The 18286-nt window shown below is 45.3% G+C and overlaps 1 protein-coding gene across 1 annotated transcript in view; it reads left to right on the forward strand.

The window, feature by feature from the left end:
• MDGA2 (MAM domain containing glycosylphosphatidylinositol anchor 2) overlaps positions 1–18286 on the forward strand; it is a 193832-nt gene that overhangs the window by 66381 nt on the left and 109165 nt on the right. The window contains exon 3 of the mRNA XM_021536048.3: positions 13741–13915. Within this exon, the coding sequence (XP_021391723.1) occupies positions 13741–13915 (175 nt within the window). The remainder of the gene's footprint in view (positions 1–13740; positions 13916–18286) is intronic.

Here is an 18286-nt window from a genome sequence, read left to right on the forward strand (position 1 = left end):
ATTGGATTGGATTGGCCACCAGGCTCAAACAATCCTCACCAGAACCCAACCAAGCACTCACCCCAGGGAAACAATTCTCCAAACACATTCCACGTGGGAAAACAAGGAGCAGAAATAGAAATTGTTTTCTCTTTCTTCTCTCTGTGCTCCTCTATGAAAAAAATCCTGAAAGAAAAAAAATGTACCTACCACATTAGAACAGAAAAAGCAGCATTCCCAAAAAACCCACAACAAACCCCCCACGTTCTGTTCTCTTTGATCAGCTGCTAGTGAGACACAAAAGGCTCCAGTGAGGCACAGTGGGTGCCACGTTTTTGATATTAATTTATAAGAATTCTTATCAAGTGCCAATGCAGCCTCGGGAAGGGGGATGGGGGTCCCTCACACGGGAGCAGCTGTTTTCCCACCCCCTCCACAGCTCCTTGGAGCAGTAATTGGAGCCGTGTTAGAAAAATTGATGCTGATTCCATCTGACACTCCTCAGTTCACGGGAAGATTTTACAAATGTTCACTGAGCACCTGACAAAACCCAGCCTGACTCATGACTAAATTAGCCTGGATTTTATGCTGGAAAAAAACCTTTTCCTAAATGTTTGACTCGGTGAAGCTCCCATTTAGCAAGGAAAAATATTTCCATCCTGCTCCGGCATGGAAAGCATTCTGTGGTGAAGCTTCACATGACGTTTGTGCTGCTCGGAGGAGTGGATTTGATGTTTTCTCCCCTGAGTGCAGCACCTGAATTCACACTTCTGCAGAGCTCCGCAGGGCTCCGAGCCTGCCCTGCCCTGTCTGCTGGGAGGAAGGAGCAGGAATTGTGCCAAAATTCCAGGGCAGGAATCACAGCATCCACAGCACGGGACTCCTGGAGCTGCACCAGGATCTTTGGGAATGAGCCACTGGTGCCTCTGAGCTCATCCTGAGCTCTGCATAGCCTTTAATGTCCCTTCCATCCCAAACCATTCCATGATTCCAATGGTTTGCAAGCTGATAAAAGGAATTAACTCCTCACTTGTTTTATCCTGAATAATCGGAGCAGTTCATGCCAGGTTTCCTGTTTCCAGGTGGCCGCTGTCTCTCCACAAGGAATGTGTTTGCAGGTTCCTAAAGAAGTGCTGAGGGAAAGATGTCAAATCCAGATAAAAAGAGGTGCAACCCAAAGAGGTTAGATCCAGAAAAAAGCAGCATCAGGGAAGGGAATTTTGGGTTTCAATCCCATTCCCTCAGCTGGGAATATTGAGCCTGGACTTGTTACAGCCTCAGCAATCATTGGAATGAGCCTGGAGGGAATCTCATGGAGCTGGGAATGACATCAGGGCTGGGGAGGGGCACCAGAGCAGTTTCATTTTGACATTTGGGCAGCTTAAATGTGCCAGAAATCCCATATGGAAAATTCCCAGTGCCCACAGAGCAGGACTCTCCTATTATTATAAGGAAAAAAATTCCATTTTTCCTGAAATATGGGCACTTGTCCTCTGAATATTTTCCATCTGTTTTCTCCCCTCCCAAAGCTCTGCAGTGTTTTGTTTTCCCTTTGTGCTGTCAGCTTTTATTTCCCTGTTTCTGACGGGCTCAGGAAGGGCTGGAGCAGCAGCTCTGGGATAACGCACCAGGAGCTGCTTTTCCATGGGCACGTGGAGAAACATTCCTGTCTCCTGGCACAGGGATGGGGGTGGTTCTGGAATAAAGGCTGGAGCTGGGAGGTCTGGCTGGGTTTGATGAGTACGTGGATAATGTGGTAACCAGGGAAACCAGCAGCTGATGCAGATCAGCCGGTGCTGGTGGCTTTGGAAGGAGATCTCCCAAGGAAATGCTTGGGAGGCTTTTTCTGGAGGAAACCAGGAATTGTTCCCATTGCTGTGGAAGGAATGTTGTCCATGAAATCCCACCTGCAGAGCTGCCTCCAGCTCTGAGCCCAGCATCAGGAGGATGTGGAGCTGCTGGAGTGATCCAGAGGAATTCATGGAGCTGCTCCAAGCACTGGAGTCCCTCTGGAGCCGGGCTGGGAGAGCTGGGAATGTTTCCATGGAGAGGAGAAGCTCCAGGAGAGCTCAGAGCCCCTGGCAGGGCCTGGAGGGGCTCCAGGAGAGCTGGAGAGGGACTGGGGACAAGGATGGAGGGACAGGACCCAGGGAATGGCTCCCACTGCCAGAGGGCAGGGATGGGTGGGAGATTGGGAATTGGGAATTCCTGGCTGGGCTGGAATTGCCAGAGCAGCTGTGGCTGCCCCTGGATCCCTGGCAGTGCCCAAGGCCAGGTTGGACACTGGGGCTGGAGCAGCCTGGGACAGTGGGAGGTGTCCCTGCCATGGATGGATTTAAGGTCCTTCCCAAGCCAAACCATTCCAGGATTCTGTGATCCCATGAATTCCTAAGGCTCTGGAGTTTGTTGCTTTTAAATTTTAGTGGAGAAATTCTGCTCCCAAAACCTCGTCCAGCTCAGGTGTCTGGTGGGGAGAACTGGAGCCAACTGGGATGTTCCTGCTGGGATGGCAGAAGGACCCCTTGTGATCCTTCTGGGATGTTTCAATCTCCGTGCTGACGTTTCCATGGATAACATCTCCTCCTGGATTGAGCTCTCCTCCCTCCTCTGGCAGCTGGGAATGATTTGGGAAGCTCCAGGTGGATTTTGCTGCCTTTCACCTGAACACTTGGATGCTACAATGGAGTTCATCAGGCTGGAAAATCTTTATCCAGGAATATTTATATTCCCAATGAAGATTTGTTCTCAAATATCACTTTTTAAAACTTCCCCTCTACTCCTCCCAATTTTTTGGGCAGCTCAGACACTTAATTTTTAATTTATTTTAATTGTTTTTGGCTTTTAAAAATAGACTTCTAAAAAAACCCAAGAACCCTGAACTAGAAGAGCAGAAGTTGAACTTGAAATAAATCCAAATATTTAATTTGGGTCAATATTTAAACGTAATATTTAAAAGTAAAGGGATAATATTTAGAAATAATTTTTTAAAAATCCCTATTTTCGCTCTGTTCCAATTAAATTATTCTATGCCAGGTGTTTGTTCTAGTGCTGTCCTACAGGCCCCTGGCACAGATGTTAAAATAAAACAAACTATAACTAAATATTGAGTTTTCAGATAAATGTGGTTTTCTCAGAGGGGCTAAGCATCCAAGGAGTTTTAAAATCCTTTTTTAGGATGTGACAGCATCTCCAAAGAACAATTTCTGTGATGTTTTTCTCTTTTTCTGTATTATTTTTCTTCCTGAAATACAGTGATATTAGAATTAGAAAAATTAAATATTTTCAGTTAATTCCTAATTTCTTTACAGAAAAATCTCACTGCTGTTATGTTTTCTCTTTTCCTGTATTATTTTCCTTCCTCAAATGAAGTGAATTTTAGAGTTAAAATATTTCAAGATAATTCTTCATTTCTTTTTCAAGAAAAATCTTGCTGTGCTTGTCCCTCTTTCCTGAATTTTCCTCCTTTTTGATAATTTTAAATTTCTTTTTACAGAAAAATCCTGCTGCATTGGGGACTTTTTCCTTAATTTTCATATTAGGGTATTAGACATGAAAAATTAAATATTTCAAAATAATTTCTTTTTCCAGGAAAATTTTGCTGTACTTTCTCGAATTTTCCTTATTTTTGAGTAGTTTTTCTCCTTTTCTTCCAACGGAATGACCTCGTTATCATTTTGATCAATAATATCAAATTTCTAAATAATTCCAGCGCCATTCCGGGTTTAATCCTGGATCCTCCTGCAGATTTCGTGATTCAAGGAGATAAAAATAACGAGTGGGATTTTACCCCCCCTTCCCATATGCCTGTCAATCAAAATGATAAAGATATTTCTGACTCGCAGGCTTTAATGGTGTAATTAGGGCTAATTACATGTTCCAATGATTACACATATGAACGCTAATTACATAATTGCAGACAATTATGCTAATTAGGTAAATACATCGTTAAGGAGAAAGCGTTGGCAAAATCCAGGGGATTTGCACCAGAGCCAAAGAAAGTGGAATTACAATAAAGGAGAAATAATCCTGCAAGTTTGGGAAATCCAGGAGACGTTCCCATGTGTGGGATTGGAGTGGTTTGGGTTGGGATGGTGGTGCTGGGAAAAGCCTTCAGCTGTGGTGGAATCATGGAATGGTTTTGGGGAAGAACCTTCAGCTCCTTCAGAATCATGGAATGGTTTGTGTTGGAATGGCGGTGCTGGGAAAAGCCTTCAGCTGTGGTGGAATCATGGAATGGTTTTGGGGAGGAGCCTTCAACTTCTACAGAATCATGGAATGGTTTAGATTGGAATGGCGGTGCTGGGAAAAGCCTTCAGCTGTTCTGGAATCATGGAATGGAGTAGTGGGAGGAACCTTCAGCTTCTACAGAATCCTGGAATGGTTTGGGTTGGGATGGTGGTGTTGGGAAAAGCCTTCAGGTCTTTTGGAATCATGGAATGGTGTAGTGGGAGAAGCCTTCAACTTCTTCAGAATCCTGGAATGGTTTGGGTTGGAATGGTGTTGTTAGGAAGAGTCTTTGAGAGCTGTGGAATGTTGGAACGGCTCAGGTTGGAACGGTGTAGCTGGGAAGAGCCTTTGAGTGCTGTGGAATCATGGAATGGATGGGCTGGGTTCCCAACAACACCATTCCATGAATGGTTTGTGTTGGAGTGCTGTGGTTGGGAAAAGCCTTAGAGTGCTGTGGGAACGAAATCCAGGGAATTTGCACCAGAGCCAAAGAAAGATGAATTATAATAAAAGAGAAAAAATCCTTCAAGTCTGAAAAATCTAGGAGCCATTCCCATGTACAGGATTGGAATGGTTTGGATTGGAATGGTGTAGTTGGGAAGAGCCTTTGAGTGCTATGGAATCTTGGAATGGTTTATGGTGTTGGGAAGAGCCTTCCACTGCTCCAGAATCATGGACCGGTTTGGGTTGGAATGATGTTGTTGGGAAGAGCCTTTAAGTGCTGTGGAATCATGGAATGGATGGGTTGGGCTTCCAACAACACCATTCCATGAATGGATGGGCTGGATTGGTGAGATTAGGAAAAGCCTTTAAGTGCTATGGAATCTTGGGATGATTTGGGTTGGAATGGTGTTGTTGGGAAGAGACACCAGCTGTTGTGGAATCTTGGAATGGTTTGGGCTGGGAGAACCTCAAATCCCACCCAGTGCCACCCCTTTCCATGGCCAAGGACCCCTCCCACTGTCCTGGGCTGCTCCAACCCCACTGTCCAACCTGGCCTTGGGCACTGCCAGGGATCCAGGGGCAGCCACAGCTGCTCTGGCAATTCCAGCCCAGCCAGGAATTCCCAATTCCCAATCTCCCACCCATCCCTGCCCTCTGGTAGTGGGAGCCATTCCCTGGGTCCTGTCCCTCCTGTCCCTCAGGCAGTTACGGGTTAGTGGCTGTCCCCTTTTCCTGGTGCTGTTTTGTCTGGTTTTAAACATTCCCTGACTTTTAGTTCTCATCCCTTCCCTTTGGAAATTCCCATTTTTGCTTCCCATTGTGCTGATTCCCTTCACCCCGCCTTTCCAAACCCTTAATCCCAGCCCTTAGTCCTGGTTTTATTCCTAGCTGCAAGCTGATCCAGGTTTTTTGGTTTTTTTACTTTACATCTCCTTGCAATTCTCCTGAAATGTGGGAAGCGTTCCCAGATTCCGTTCCTTGGCACTCGTGGGAGTCGTTGGAAGGTGTGCCAGGAGCGCTCCACAAGACATGAATGATGCTATTTGGGATCACTGGAGTTTGCCGAGTTTTTCTTTCACTGGAATTGGAAACGAGCTGGAGTCTCAGCCAGTGGGATGCCAACACCTTTCCAATCCCTTTTCCCAGAACAAAGGAATTGCCAGGATCTTTTAAAGCCATGCCAGGTTTGGGGAAGGAGAGATTTGAGCCTTTTCCAGTATTTTTAAACATTGTTTGAGGTGTTTTCCTGCCTGGGGAGACTGCCAGTTTATCCTCTGGAAAAAAAGGGAAAATTGGTGCTCACAGAGGAAAAAACATGGAAACATGGAGTCAAAATCTTCGTAATTTCCATCCTGACTGATTCCACACATTCCTTGTCCTGTCTCCAACACCTGGAGTATGCAGGCAGGATGTGCTCAGGCAGATATTTTGGAATTGCCTGATGGAAAAGTTGCATCCAATGACTGGGATAAGAAAGTATGGATGGATTAAATTCCCACCAAGCAATAATCTCCTTTTTGGAATGTGTTTAGATCCCAGAATTTTGTGTCATTGCATTTTTTAATACTTTGTGACCATCAGGACGTTGTCATTTGAGAGGAAAATGGGATTTTTTAAGGAAAAATCCCATACAAATAACCATGTTCAGCTGATCAATCTGATTCCTGATTCTAAGGAATATTATGTATGGAATGTCTGATTTTTTAAGGAATCAGGGAATTTTTTCAGGATCTGTGACTCGTTCTCAGCAGCAGCTGCTCCTGCCTGGCCTTTGCTGTCGATGCCTTTCCTTCCAAGCTGGGCTGCCAAATCCCTCTTAGTGAGATTCCCACCCTTTACCCATTTTCCTCTGCTCCCCTTTCCCAGTTCTCTCACTTTTCCAGCAAAATCAAATGTCAGCTCCTTTCTTTGTCACCACAGCTGAACCCAGTGGAACTCAGACTCTCACTCCCATTTTGGGATCAGCGAGAGCAGCGGGAGGAATTGGGATCCTAGGGGAGGAAAATATGGCACAGCTGATTGGGATCACGGGGAGATTTAGGGTTTGGATCTCTGACAGATTTAGGATTTGGTCACTGGGAGATTTAAATTTTGGATCTTTGAGACTTAGGGTTTGGATCACTGGGAGATTTAAGGTTTGGATCACCGGGAGATTTAGGGTTTGGATCTTTGAGATTTAGGGTTTGGATCTTTGAGATTTAGGGTTTGGATCTCTGGGAGATTTAGGGTTTGGATCTTTGAGATTTAGGGTTTGGATCTCCGGGAGATTTAGGGTTTGCATCTTTGAGATTTAGGGTTTGAATCTCTGGGAGATTTAGGGTTTGGTTCACTGGGAGATTTAGGGTTTGGATCTTTGAGATTTAGGGTTTGGATCTCTGGAAGATTTAGGGTTTGGATCACTGGGAAACTTAGTGTTTGATTCATTGAAATTAATGGTTTGTATTACTGACAAATTTAGGGTTTGGATAACTGAGGTTTGGGATTTAGTTCAGAAAATTTCCTGGAAATGAGGGTGGGATTAATTTCCAGTCTCTCCAGGATATTCTGGAAATACCAACAATCTCTGATGTGAACATAAACTGGGATTCATGAACTCCCAATATTTAGGGATTTTCCTGGAGTTTCTTCCTCTGCTGCTGGCACTGACTGAAGGACAGCACGATTTTCTGGATGATTTTTTATGGAGTTTTACAAATGGGAACAGGTTTAATCAAACAGGTTGATATTGGTCTGCAGGGAATCAATAACCTCGGTGATGTTCCAGAGCAGGACGTGGTGGGAACAGAGCCCCTTAGACCTGGCCTCCACTGAGCTGGATTTAGTCTTGTCTAGAAGAAGCTTCCCAAAAACCAGCCTGGCTTCCTGTGGAATCTGCCATGGAGGAGGGTGGGAATGTTGTGTCGGCCTGGTGGAGAAAAAAATTAGGGACGGGTGAAACTTTGGAGACTGTGCTTGGCACTGGTGGGACCCCATCTGAAATCTTGGGGTCAGTTGGGGTCATTCATGACAAGAAGGACATGGAGGGGCTGGAGCATGTCCAGAGTGTGGAACAGAGCTGGGAAGGGGCTGGAGAGTTCCTGAGGAGCTGGGAAGGGAATGGAGAGTTCCTGAGGAGCTGGGAAGGGGCTGGAGAGTTCCTGAGGAGCTGGGAAGGGACTGGAGAGTTCCTGAGGAGCTGGGAAGGGGCTGGAGAGTTCCTGAGGGAGCTGGGAAGGGGATGGAGAATCCCTGAGGGAGCTGGGAAGGGGCTGGAGAGTTCCTGAGGAGCTGGGAAGGGGCTGGAGAGTTCCTGAGGGAGCTGGGAAGGGAATGGAGAGTTCCTGAGGAGCTGGGAAGGGGCTGGAGAGTTCCTGAGGAGCTGGGAAGGGAATGGAGAGTTCCTGAGGAGCTGGGAAGGGAATGGAGAGTTCCTGAGGAGCTGGGAAGGGAATGGAGAGTTCCTGAGGAGCTGGGAAGGGGCTGGAGAGTTCCTGAGGAGCTGGGAAGGGAATGGAGAGTTCCTGAGGAGCTGGGAAGGGAATGGAGAGTTCCTGAGGAGCTGGGAAGGGGCTGGAGAGTTCCTGAGGAGCTGGAAGGGGCTGGAGAGTTCCTGAGGAGCTGGAAGGGGCTGAGCCTGGAGCAAAGGAGGCTCAGGGGACCTTGTGGCTCTCACAGCTCCTGCCAGGAGGGGACAGCCGGGGGGTCGGGCTCTGCTCCAGGAACAGGGACAGGAGCAGAGGGAACGGCCTCAGGCTGGGCAGGGCAGGCTCAGGGTGGGCACAGCAGGAATTTCCCCATGGAAAGGGGGCTCAGGGATTGGCACTGCCCAGGGAGGTTTGGAGTGCCCATCCTGGAGGTATCCCAGGAATTCCTGGAGGTGGCACTCGGAGCTCTGGGCTGGGGACAAGGTGGGCATCGGGCACAGCTGGGACTCTGGTCTTGGAGCTCTTTTCCAACCTCAGTGATTCCATAGTGATTTGATTGGATATTCAGGGAAATTTCTTCCCCTGAAAGGGTTCCCCCTCCCTGGCACAGTGCAGGGTGGAATCCCCATGCCTGAGGGATTTGAAATCCATGTGGATGTGGCACCTGGGGACACGGGGCAGTGGTGGCCTTTGCTGTGCCATGTTGGACTTCAGGAACTGGGAGGACTTTTCCAACCTTCACGATTCTGTGGAATTATGAGGGACAGGAATCTCCTGGAAACCAATTTGGGGTTTTTGAAGGAGGGCTTGGTTGGTTTTGTTTGGGGTTTTTATTTGGGTTCCTTTATTTATGACGCTTCCCAGCCCCAAATCTTCTTGTCAGCCCCAAAATCCCTCCCCTAACGAGTGTGACAGGTAATGGAGTCAAGATTTTTATTGCTGGAAGCTTAAAGAAGAAACATTTCCTGGTGTGGAGCTCAGCTGAATCGTTGTCATCTCTGACAGCTTTTTGGGAACTCTGTGAAGCTGCTTCCGTGTTTTTTACTCCTTCAAGGGGAGTAAAATCAGTGGAGATGGGGAGAAGGAAAAGCAGAAACAACACTTGAAATTGTTGTTTTAAGAGGAAAAAAAAGTCTCAATTTGAACTGCCTGGGTTTCACCACGTCTCTGTCATTTTGAACCATGATTCTGCTCCGAGGAGTGAATTTGAAGTGGAAAAAAATCCGTTTAAGGCATTTTCCCCTCTTTGTTTAGACTCCAGTGTTTGAATTTAATGGCACAAACACATTTTGATGCCTTTTTACTCTTGAGGGAAACAAATCCCTTTTGGAACAGGGAGCTGCCGGCTCCTGATTCCCCAGTCCTGCTTGGGATGGGAGGGAGCAGCTCCGAAGATTTCCATCCTCCAAACATCCCATTCCCAAAGTGGGTGAAGGCATCACCTCAGGCTGGGGTAACAGCTTGGGGTAAACTGGGATCTCAGAGCTTGTCCAGGGAGCACCAGGGAGGCAAATTCCTGGGAAAACTTGGAATACTCAATGATTTTAGGGAAAAATTGGGATTTACACCTTTGGACACTGAGGGTGGTGCTTTGGTGGCAGTTGGATGGTGGAAATCCCAAACCTGGGAATGGTTTCATGGAGCTGATCCTGGAGCTGAGGAGATTTCCAGTCCCTGGGTCCATCCTAAAACTTCCAGCATTCCCAGAAAAATCCTTTGGAAGTGCTGACTCTGATTTAATGGAACATCATGGGTTGAAGATGTTTTGCATGAACATTTGAGGCTGAGCAAATGGGAAGTGATTCCTGATCCATTTTGTTACTTCCTTAACTTTGCCTTTTAGATTGGGAATTGACCCACAATGGGTTTCTGCTCCCCCCTGGGTGTTTTAAATCTGCTGATGGTTATTCCCTGATTTTTTCCTGGGATACTGTGCTGTTGCTGAGCTTATTCCTTGCTTTGCTGAGGAAATCTTTGTTATTTTAATGAGTTCTGTGGTTTTTCTCCAAACCTTTGCTTGATATTCCACATCTTCCCGAGGTTACACCTCTCAGAGAGGGGCCCTTTCCTTGGGAATTAATCCAAGGGAATTGTAGAAGGTTTAGATGTGGGGAATGGGAAATTCCAACTCTGATTATTTTCTGGTTTATGGAACAAAAAATGAAATTTTTTAGCTCACTGAGAATTCAGAGCAGTGCTGGACATGGAGCAGCAGGGCTCACTACGGAGCACTGGGGAACAGTGGGATCACCTCCTCATTCCCAGTTCTTTCCATGGAATCCCAGAATGGGTTGGAAGGGATGTTAAAAACCATCTTATTCCAAGCCACCCCTGCCATGGCAGGGACACCTCCCACTGTCCCAGCTGCTCCAGCCCCAGTGTCCAACTGGCCTTGGGCACTGCCAGGGATCCAGGGACAGCCACAGCTGCTCTGGCAATTCCAGCCCAGCCAGGAATTCCCAATTCCCAATCTCCCACCCATCCCTGCCCTCTGGCAGTGGGAGCCATTCCCTGGGTCCTGTCCCTCCATCCCTGTCCCCAGCCCCTCTCCAGCTCTCCTGGAGCCCCTCCAGGCCCTGCCAGGGGCTCTGAGCTCTCCTGAAGCTTCTTCTCTCCAGGGGAACATTCCCAATTATCCTGTTTCCCTAGCAGAGGTGCATTTTTGAGCAATTTTGGCTCCTGGGAGGTAACATTCCTGGAATTGCCTCATCCTTGGATCTAATTCCCTTCTTTCCAGCTCTCCCAGTGCCCATCCTTCCGTGTTTTAGCTTTTTCCCATGGAACGGCTCCTAAACCCCCTCTTTTCTTTTCCCCAAATATGTGAAGATTTGATCGATTCCTGAACCTTGGTGGCAAAAATAGCAACTTCTTCTGTCCCTGGAAAAAAAAATAGGATTTAGAAAGGTCCACAAAGGGAAATAAGAGTCTGGATTTGGATTTTATGGAGTTCTCATCCCCAGGCTTTATTTTGTGCCAGTTTGGAAGCTCAAAATGACAAAATATGTTGCATTTATTTGCCTTTAAGGAATTCCAGGGTATTCCCAGTCATTGAAGTTATGAGGATGTGTTTGTGAATCCAGGGGTTTGACATGGAATTCCTGCACTGGAAAGCCTCCATACAAAGGAATAATTAGGAATTCCAATGGAGCTTTTTCTGCTTCTTTCTGCCCTTAAATTATTTTTTATTTATTAATCTTGTTTATGAAGGTGAATTTTTAAAAATTTAATTAAAGTTGCTGAATAGAAAAACAGGGAAAATTTTTAAAATATTGAAAATTTGGAGGTGTTCAGATAATTTCCTCCAATTCCTGGGATAATTTAGGTAGATACCAGTCCAGAATTTCCCACCATGAAGGTTCAAATAATCCTAAAAAAAGCTCAGTGAAATTCCTGACATCATCTCCCAGGTAATGCTGAAAAAGTAATTTTCCATCCATGCAGGATAGAAAATCCATCATTCTTCAGTCGGATATTGATAGAAAAAATGTTTATGGATTATTCAGGATTAAAGTATTAATTTTTTGGAAGCAGGGACACATCTGAAAGTCCTGAGGAACAACATTGGTATCAAACTAATCCAAATTAATCAAAGATTAATTGCTGCAATTAATCATTGGCCAGGTTATTCCAAGGTTTTTTGGGAGAAAATTTGTGAGTGTTTCTCTAAATCCTACTTTTCCTTAAAAACAAAACAAAACAAAACAAAACAACAACAACAAAAAAAACCATATCCTACTGACCAGGATAAAGGAATTTTATCCATTTATTATTTTTATCCATTTTTTCACTGAAGTTTTACCAATTTACCCAAGAATGAAATATTTTTTTTCCCTCAAGATCCACTAATTAAAGGACTTCTAAATTATTCAGAAATTCCTTAAAATCCTTTAATTTTTTCCATCAATATTTGGACTTTCAGCCTTGAAGTGTAAGGAAAGTTTCCTCTGCAATTCCAAAGCCAAATACCAAATTTTTGGGATTCAGAACTTTTGGATATTTGCCTGATTTTTCAGAGTTTGGATGCCAATGTGTAAAATCTGAATTCAAATGTGAAGGAATGGACTTTTAATTTGGTTTTATTTAATTGATTTTATTTATTTTTGAAAGCATCCCCAGATTCCAGTTTCAGGATTACTCTGGAATCTTTGGGAATAAAGTGAAAAAAAACACTGAAATTCTTCCGTAGGCGTTGTAGCTTTGTGGGTTTGCTGCTGACTTTTTCCATAATTTTCCAGAGTTTTTCTCTGCTGGAAAATAAAAGGAAATCTCATTTTCCCAATGTGTTACAACAACCGAGCTGGAAAAGAGCAATTTCCTTGGGATCCTTGGCACAGAATCCGGATGCTCCTGTCCTGCCTCTTCACAGCTCCTGTCACTGCTGGCTTTTCCTTGGGTCAGGGAAAAAATTGTGCTTTCCCTGGGAAAAAAGGAAGTGTTGGAATGAGCAATTCCAAGGACATGAGTCGGCCCCTAAGGCAATGTATCCTCTGGAAATGGGAGACCATTCCCCGTTATTGGAATCACAGAATCCTGGAATGGTTTGGGATGGAAAGGACCTTAAATCCCATCCCACTGCAGCCCCTATCCCATTCCATCTTCCACTGTCCCAGGCTGCTCCAGCCCCAGTGTCCAACCTGGCCTTGGGATCCAGGGGCAGCCCCAGCTGCTCTGGCAATTCCAGCCCAGCCAGGAATTCCCAATTCCCAATCTCCCACCCATCCCTGCCCCCTGGCAGTGGGAGCCATTCCCTGGGTCCTGTCCCTCCATCCCTTCTCCCCAGTCCCTCTCCAGCTCTCCTGGAGAACTGAAGCGTGGAGCACCCTGGTACGGTGGGAGGTGTCCATGGGTTGGAATCAGATGGGATTTAAGGTCCTTTCCCACCTAAACCATTCTGTGATTCTGTGATTACAATGATAAAAAAAAACATCAGGAAAAAGAAAATGGAAATATGAATTAATTTATCCTCCAGACCCATCACAGGCAGCCTCAAATCCCACAGATCAGAAATCCCTGGGAATGTTCAAGGCTTGGAGAAACCTGGGATAGTGGGAGTTTAAAGAACCTGGAACAGGATCTTTAAACTCCTCCAACCCAAAGCATTCCATGACTCCATGAAATGCAACTTCTCAGGGACTCCTGGATGAAGTGTTTGTTCCCATGAGCTGTTGAGTTTCTTGGGAATTTCCAAGTCATCCAAGGTGAAATCCCGGTGCCACTCACACAAATCCTATGGTTTGGCACTGAGTTTTAGGCTGTTCCCATTTTCTAGGCCTAAAGTTTTTGAGGGCATCCCCAGATTCCAGTTTCAGGAATACTCTGGAATCTTCAGGAATAATCTTCCTGGGTTTTGGTGCTGAGTTTCAGACTCTGCCGATTTTCCAGAGTAATCCTGGATTTCTGTGCTAAGTTTTAGACTCTGCCCATTTTCTAGACCTAAAGTAATCCTGAATTTTGGTGCTGAGTTTCAGACTCTGTCCATTTTCCAGAGTTGTAGTAATCCTGGATTTTGATGCTCAATTTTAGAGTGCAAATTTTCCAGACCTAAAGGTAATCCTGGGATTTGGAGACGAGTTTTTGACTGTGCCCATTTTCCAGACCTAAAGTAATCCTGGATATTTGTGCCGAGTTTTAGACTGCGCCCATTTTCCAGACCTAAATGTAATCCTGGTTTTTGGTGCTTGCTCAGATCAGGTGGACCAAAACAGCAGGAAGTGCCTCTGACAGATTCCAAGATTCCAGTGTCTTCAACGAAACCCTGAGGATTTCCAACATCCAGAGACACCAGGGAGGCCGCTACTACTGCAAGGCTGAGAACGGCCTGGGCTCCCCAGCCATCAAATCCATCCGAGTGGACGTGTACTGTGAGTAAATCCTTGGAATTCTGCCTTCGGTCCTTTAGGAATGCCTTAAAATATCTGCTGTTCCCAAGAAACGTTGGGCTCCTCGTGAATCCCGATTTTCATGGTGGATGCCGCGGGCTCGCGGAGTTTTTACGGTCGGAAGAATGTGAAAGGTTGGGATTGCAGGGAAAAATGTGGATTATTTGGATTGTGGTGAAGGATGTGAAGGGCTGGAATTGCAGGGAAGACTGTGAAGGATTGGGATTGCAGGAAAAAAATGTGAAGGATTTGGATTGGAGTGAAAATATGAAAGTTGGGATCGCAGTGAAAAACGTGAACGACGGATTGTGGTGAAAAACGTGATGGATTTGGATTGCCAGGGCAATGGGGAGGATGGGGATTGGAGTGAAAAATGTGAAGGGTTGGGATTGTGGTGAAGGATGTGATGGATTGGGATTGGAGTGAAAAATATGAAGGGTTGGGATTGCAGAGAAAAACAGAAAATATTTGGATTGTAGTGAGAAATGTAAAGGAATGGGATTGCAGTGAAACATCTGGAGGATTTTATTTGGAGTGAAAAATATGAAGGGTTTGGATTTCAGTGAAAAATTTGAAGGGTTGGGATTGTGGCAAAATATGAAGGCTGAGGATTGTGGTAAAGGATGTGGAGGATTGGGACTGTGGTGCAAAATATGAAGGATTTGGATTGCAGTGAAAAATCTGAAGGATTGGGAATGAAGGGAAAAGGTGATGGATGTTAAAAATCAGAAGTATTTGGATTTCAGTGAAAAATACGAAAGATTTGAATTGCAGTGAAAAACAGGAAAGATTGGGATTGCAATGAGAAACACACAGGATTGGGATTGCAGGGAAAAGTGTGAAAGATTGGGATTGTGGTGGAAAATGTGAAGGGCTGGGATTGGAGTGAAAATGTAAAGGACATGGATTGCAGGGAAAAGTCTGAAGGGTGTGGATTGCATGGAAAAAATGTCAAGGATTGGGAATGCAGGTAAAAGTGTGAAAGATTTGGATTGCAGGGAAAAATGTGAAGGGTTGGAATTGTGGTGAAAACCAAAGAATATTCACATTTCAGAGAGAATGTGAAGGATTGGAATTGGAGGGAAAAAACAGGAAAGACTGGGATTGTGGTGAGGAATACAAAGGATTGGGATTGCTTCAGGCCCTGCAAGGGGCTCTGGGGGCTCCCTGGAGCCTTTTCCATGTAAATATTCCCAATTCTCCCAAGCTTTCCTCATTGGAGAAGTGCTTGAACACTTGGATCATCTCCACCACCCACTCTGCACTCCCTTGTTTATTATAAATGAAGACATAATCAACTATTTCTTTGTTTTCTCTATGCAAATATCCTTATTCTCCTTTTGGACCATCCAAAATTCAGAATGAGGCAGGGAGAGAGCAGTAGGGTCTCACCAGGAGCCCCTCCTTACTATTTACACCCAATTAATTCCGAATTTCCCTTTTAACAGGGATTTATTCAAACCTTTTAAGGAGCCGCTGGAAAATTTTTTCTAAGTAGAGATGGATGTGCTCTAAAACCAGACTTTCCTAACCCAGTTTGTTGTTCATTAATTCCACAAAATTAAGTTTCTGTCATTTAAGAAGTGGGGGAATGAGCATTAATTAGGTTTGGGATTATGAAACCAATAATTACTGACTTAAGACATTAATACTCCCAATTTGTAACAATTATTCCACATCGAGCACATCAGGTGGCCTTTGGCATCAATGCCTGTTTTTCCTGGCTTGGGAAATCCATTTTTCCTGCTTTATTTATGGAAAAATGATGCAGGTACAGAAGGAATTAATAACCCAAAATTACTGTTAAAAATCCCAGTCCCAGTGTCAGAGTGGATTTAAATCTTATTTATTCCACTTTTTTTTTGGTGGGGCTCCTGGTCCATCTGGATTTTCCAGCACAGTGGGGATCCAAAGTAAATTTGGGAAGAGCCTGATGGAAGTGGGATTAAAAATGCTTTAAATGTGTACTTGATTTGAGTGATTTAATGATAATTATCTGGAATTTTTAAATCAACTCTGCATTTTTCCATGAAATTTCATTTTTGAATTGACCACGCCGCAGGTTTAGCTTGACCTCTTGTGTCTCATGACTCTGTCTGCTTTTTAAGGTTGATTTTTTTCCTTTGCTGCTCTATTAAAAATCCATTTAATTACTTTTTTTTTTCTCCTAAAACACATCGGATCATGGAGCTTTGAGGAACCCTCTCTCTGCCCAAGTTTTCCTGTTCAGCTGCTTCATTTTCCAAAAAAATCAGTCTGGTTCTTCCCCAAACTGCATTGGGTTTCCTTCCATTTCCAGCTATTTTTATTCCTTATATTTATATTCCCTGGAACCAAAAGAGCTCTTCTGTACTGATTTCCCTCATGAGGTGTTTACAGCCAAAAATAATCTATATATTATAAATATAATTTAAATTATTTATTATTAAATTTCATTTTTATTTAAAATTTTATTTTAAATAAATTTATTTAACTTAAAGGAAATTATTTTTTAACTTTAAAATTTTATAATTTATTTAAAATTATAATTATTAAATATACTTTTTGGAGAAATTCAATGTTTTGTGCTTGTTACGTCTTGTCCAGCAAACTCAGGTCCTGAGTTAATTTTCCAATATGGAAGAGTTTCTTATTGGATTTTTCTTTGCCCTTTAATTAATTCTTTTTCATTGCCCTTTAATGAATTCATTTTTGTTGCCTTTTAATTGATTAATGTTGCTTAAAAGCGCATTAAGAGACTGGGTTAGGATCCAGTCACTGATTCTGAGTGTGGGAGTAAATTAAATCCTTCCTGCACAGTGGTCCCAGAAATTCCCATTATTCCAGGACTTTTCCAGTGTTTCAGGCCATGCCTGGGGCAGTTTTGGGCCATTCCCTGGAGCTGGGAATCTCTGCTGGGAATTCATGGATGTGCCTCGTTGTGTGTGAGTTTCTGACTCCTGGGAAAATCCACTGATCCTTTTCCATCTGTGCATGTGCCCAAAGAATCATGGAATCATGGAAATGTTTGTATTGGATCCTGAATCCCACCTAGGGCCACCCCTGCCATGGCAGGGACACCTCCACTGTCCCAGCTGCTCCAGCCTGGCCTTGGCACTGCAGGCCGGGTTTGGTCAGCGCTGGCATTCCAGGAAAGGAGCCAGACAAGGACAGGGAGGAGAGGAAAAGCTGGAGGGGCTGTTCTCCCACAGGGAATGTCTCTCCATGCTTCAGGACAGGAGATCCATGAGGAAAGATGAGTTTTCAGGAGGCACCAAAGGAAAAGGAGGGTGGGCAGTGTTTTAATCAGGAATTTCCATCTCTCCATCCACCACACAGAATTCCAAGCAAGGCAGGGACACCTCCCACTGTCCCAGCTGCTCCAGCCCCAGTGTCCAGCCTGGCCTTGGGCACCGCCAGGGATCCAGGGGCAGCCACAGCTGCTCTGGCAATTCCAGCCCAGGCAGGAATTCCCAATTCCCAATCTCCCACCCATCCCTCCCTCTGGCAGTGGGAGCCATTCCCTGGGTCCTGTCCCTCCATCCTTGTCCCCAGCCCCTCTCCAGCTCTCCTGGAGCCCCTCCAGGCCCTGCCAGGGGCTCTGAGCTCTCCCTGGAGCTTCTCCTCTCCAGGGGAACATTCCCAGCTCTCCCAGCCTGGATCCAGAGGTGCTCCCTCCCTTGGAGTAGTTCCTTGGATTCCTCTGGATCTCTCCAGCAGCTCCACGTTCTCCTGTTGGATCCAGGGCTGGAGCAGCTCTGCAGGTGGGGTCTCGCCTGGGCAGGGCAGAGGGGCAGAATCCCAGGCTGAGGGATCAGCCCAGGGCACAATTCCAGGTCATGTCCTGCCTCTGATCCCCCAACACTCCCAGTCCTTCTCCTCAGGGCTCCTCCCATCCCTATGGAAGTCCGCCATTGTCGTGGATGTGGTTGGTTGTTCTTTAGTGTTGAAATCCTGCCTGCTCCCTGGGGATTCCGGTGCTAATCCAGCCTCAGAAACGATGGGAATTGGCTCTGTTTGGTGTCCCTGGAGAAGGAAAACCCTCCTGTAGTGCTGCACCCCACGTGCCATCCCCTGGTGTCCCGAGGACACGCTCATATTTCCAAACAGGTGTATTTATAACCTAATGAAAAGAGGGAAGAAAATATTTTCTCCATAAAATCCCATCACCGAGAGCTCATTGTATTTTTCTTTTCGGGATTCTTTTGTAGCCTGAACCCTCAGGAAAGCATCACAGGCTGGAGCTGTGTGGGGATTGTTGATACTGAAGTCATTTGCTTTGTCCTTTTGTGTTGGAGTGTGTTAACAGCCTCCTGGCAGTGCTCTGATCCTCCCGAAATTCCATTGGAAATCGATGGGAGCTCCTCAGGGGGC

The sequence above is a fragment of the Lonchura striata genome, chromosome 5 (assembly GCF_050655825.1).
Source record: "Lonchura striata isolate lonStrDom1 chromosome 5, ASM5065582v1, whole genome shotgun sequence".
Classification (NCBI taxonomy): domain Eukaryota; kingdom Metazoa; phylum Chordata; class Aves; order Passeriformes; family Estrildidae; genus Lonchura; species Lonchura striata.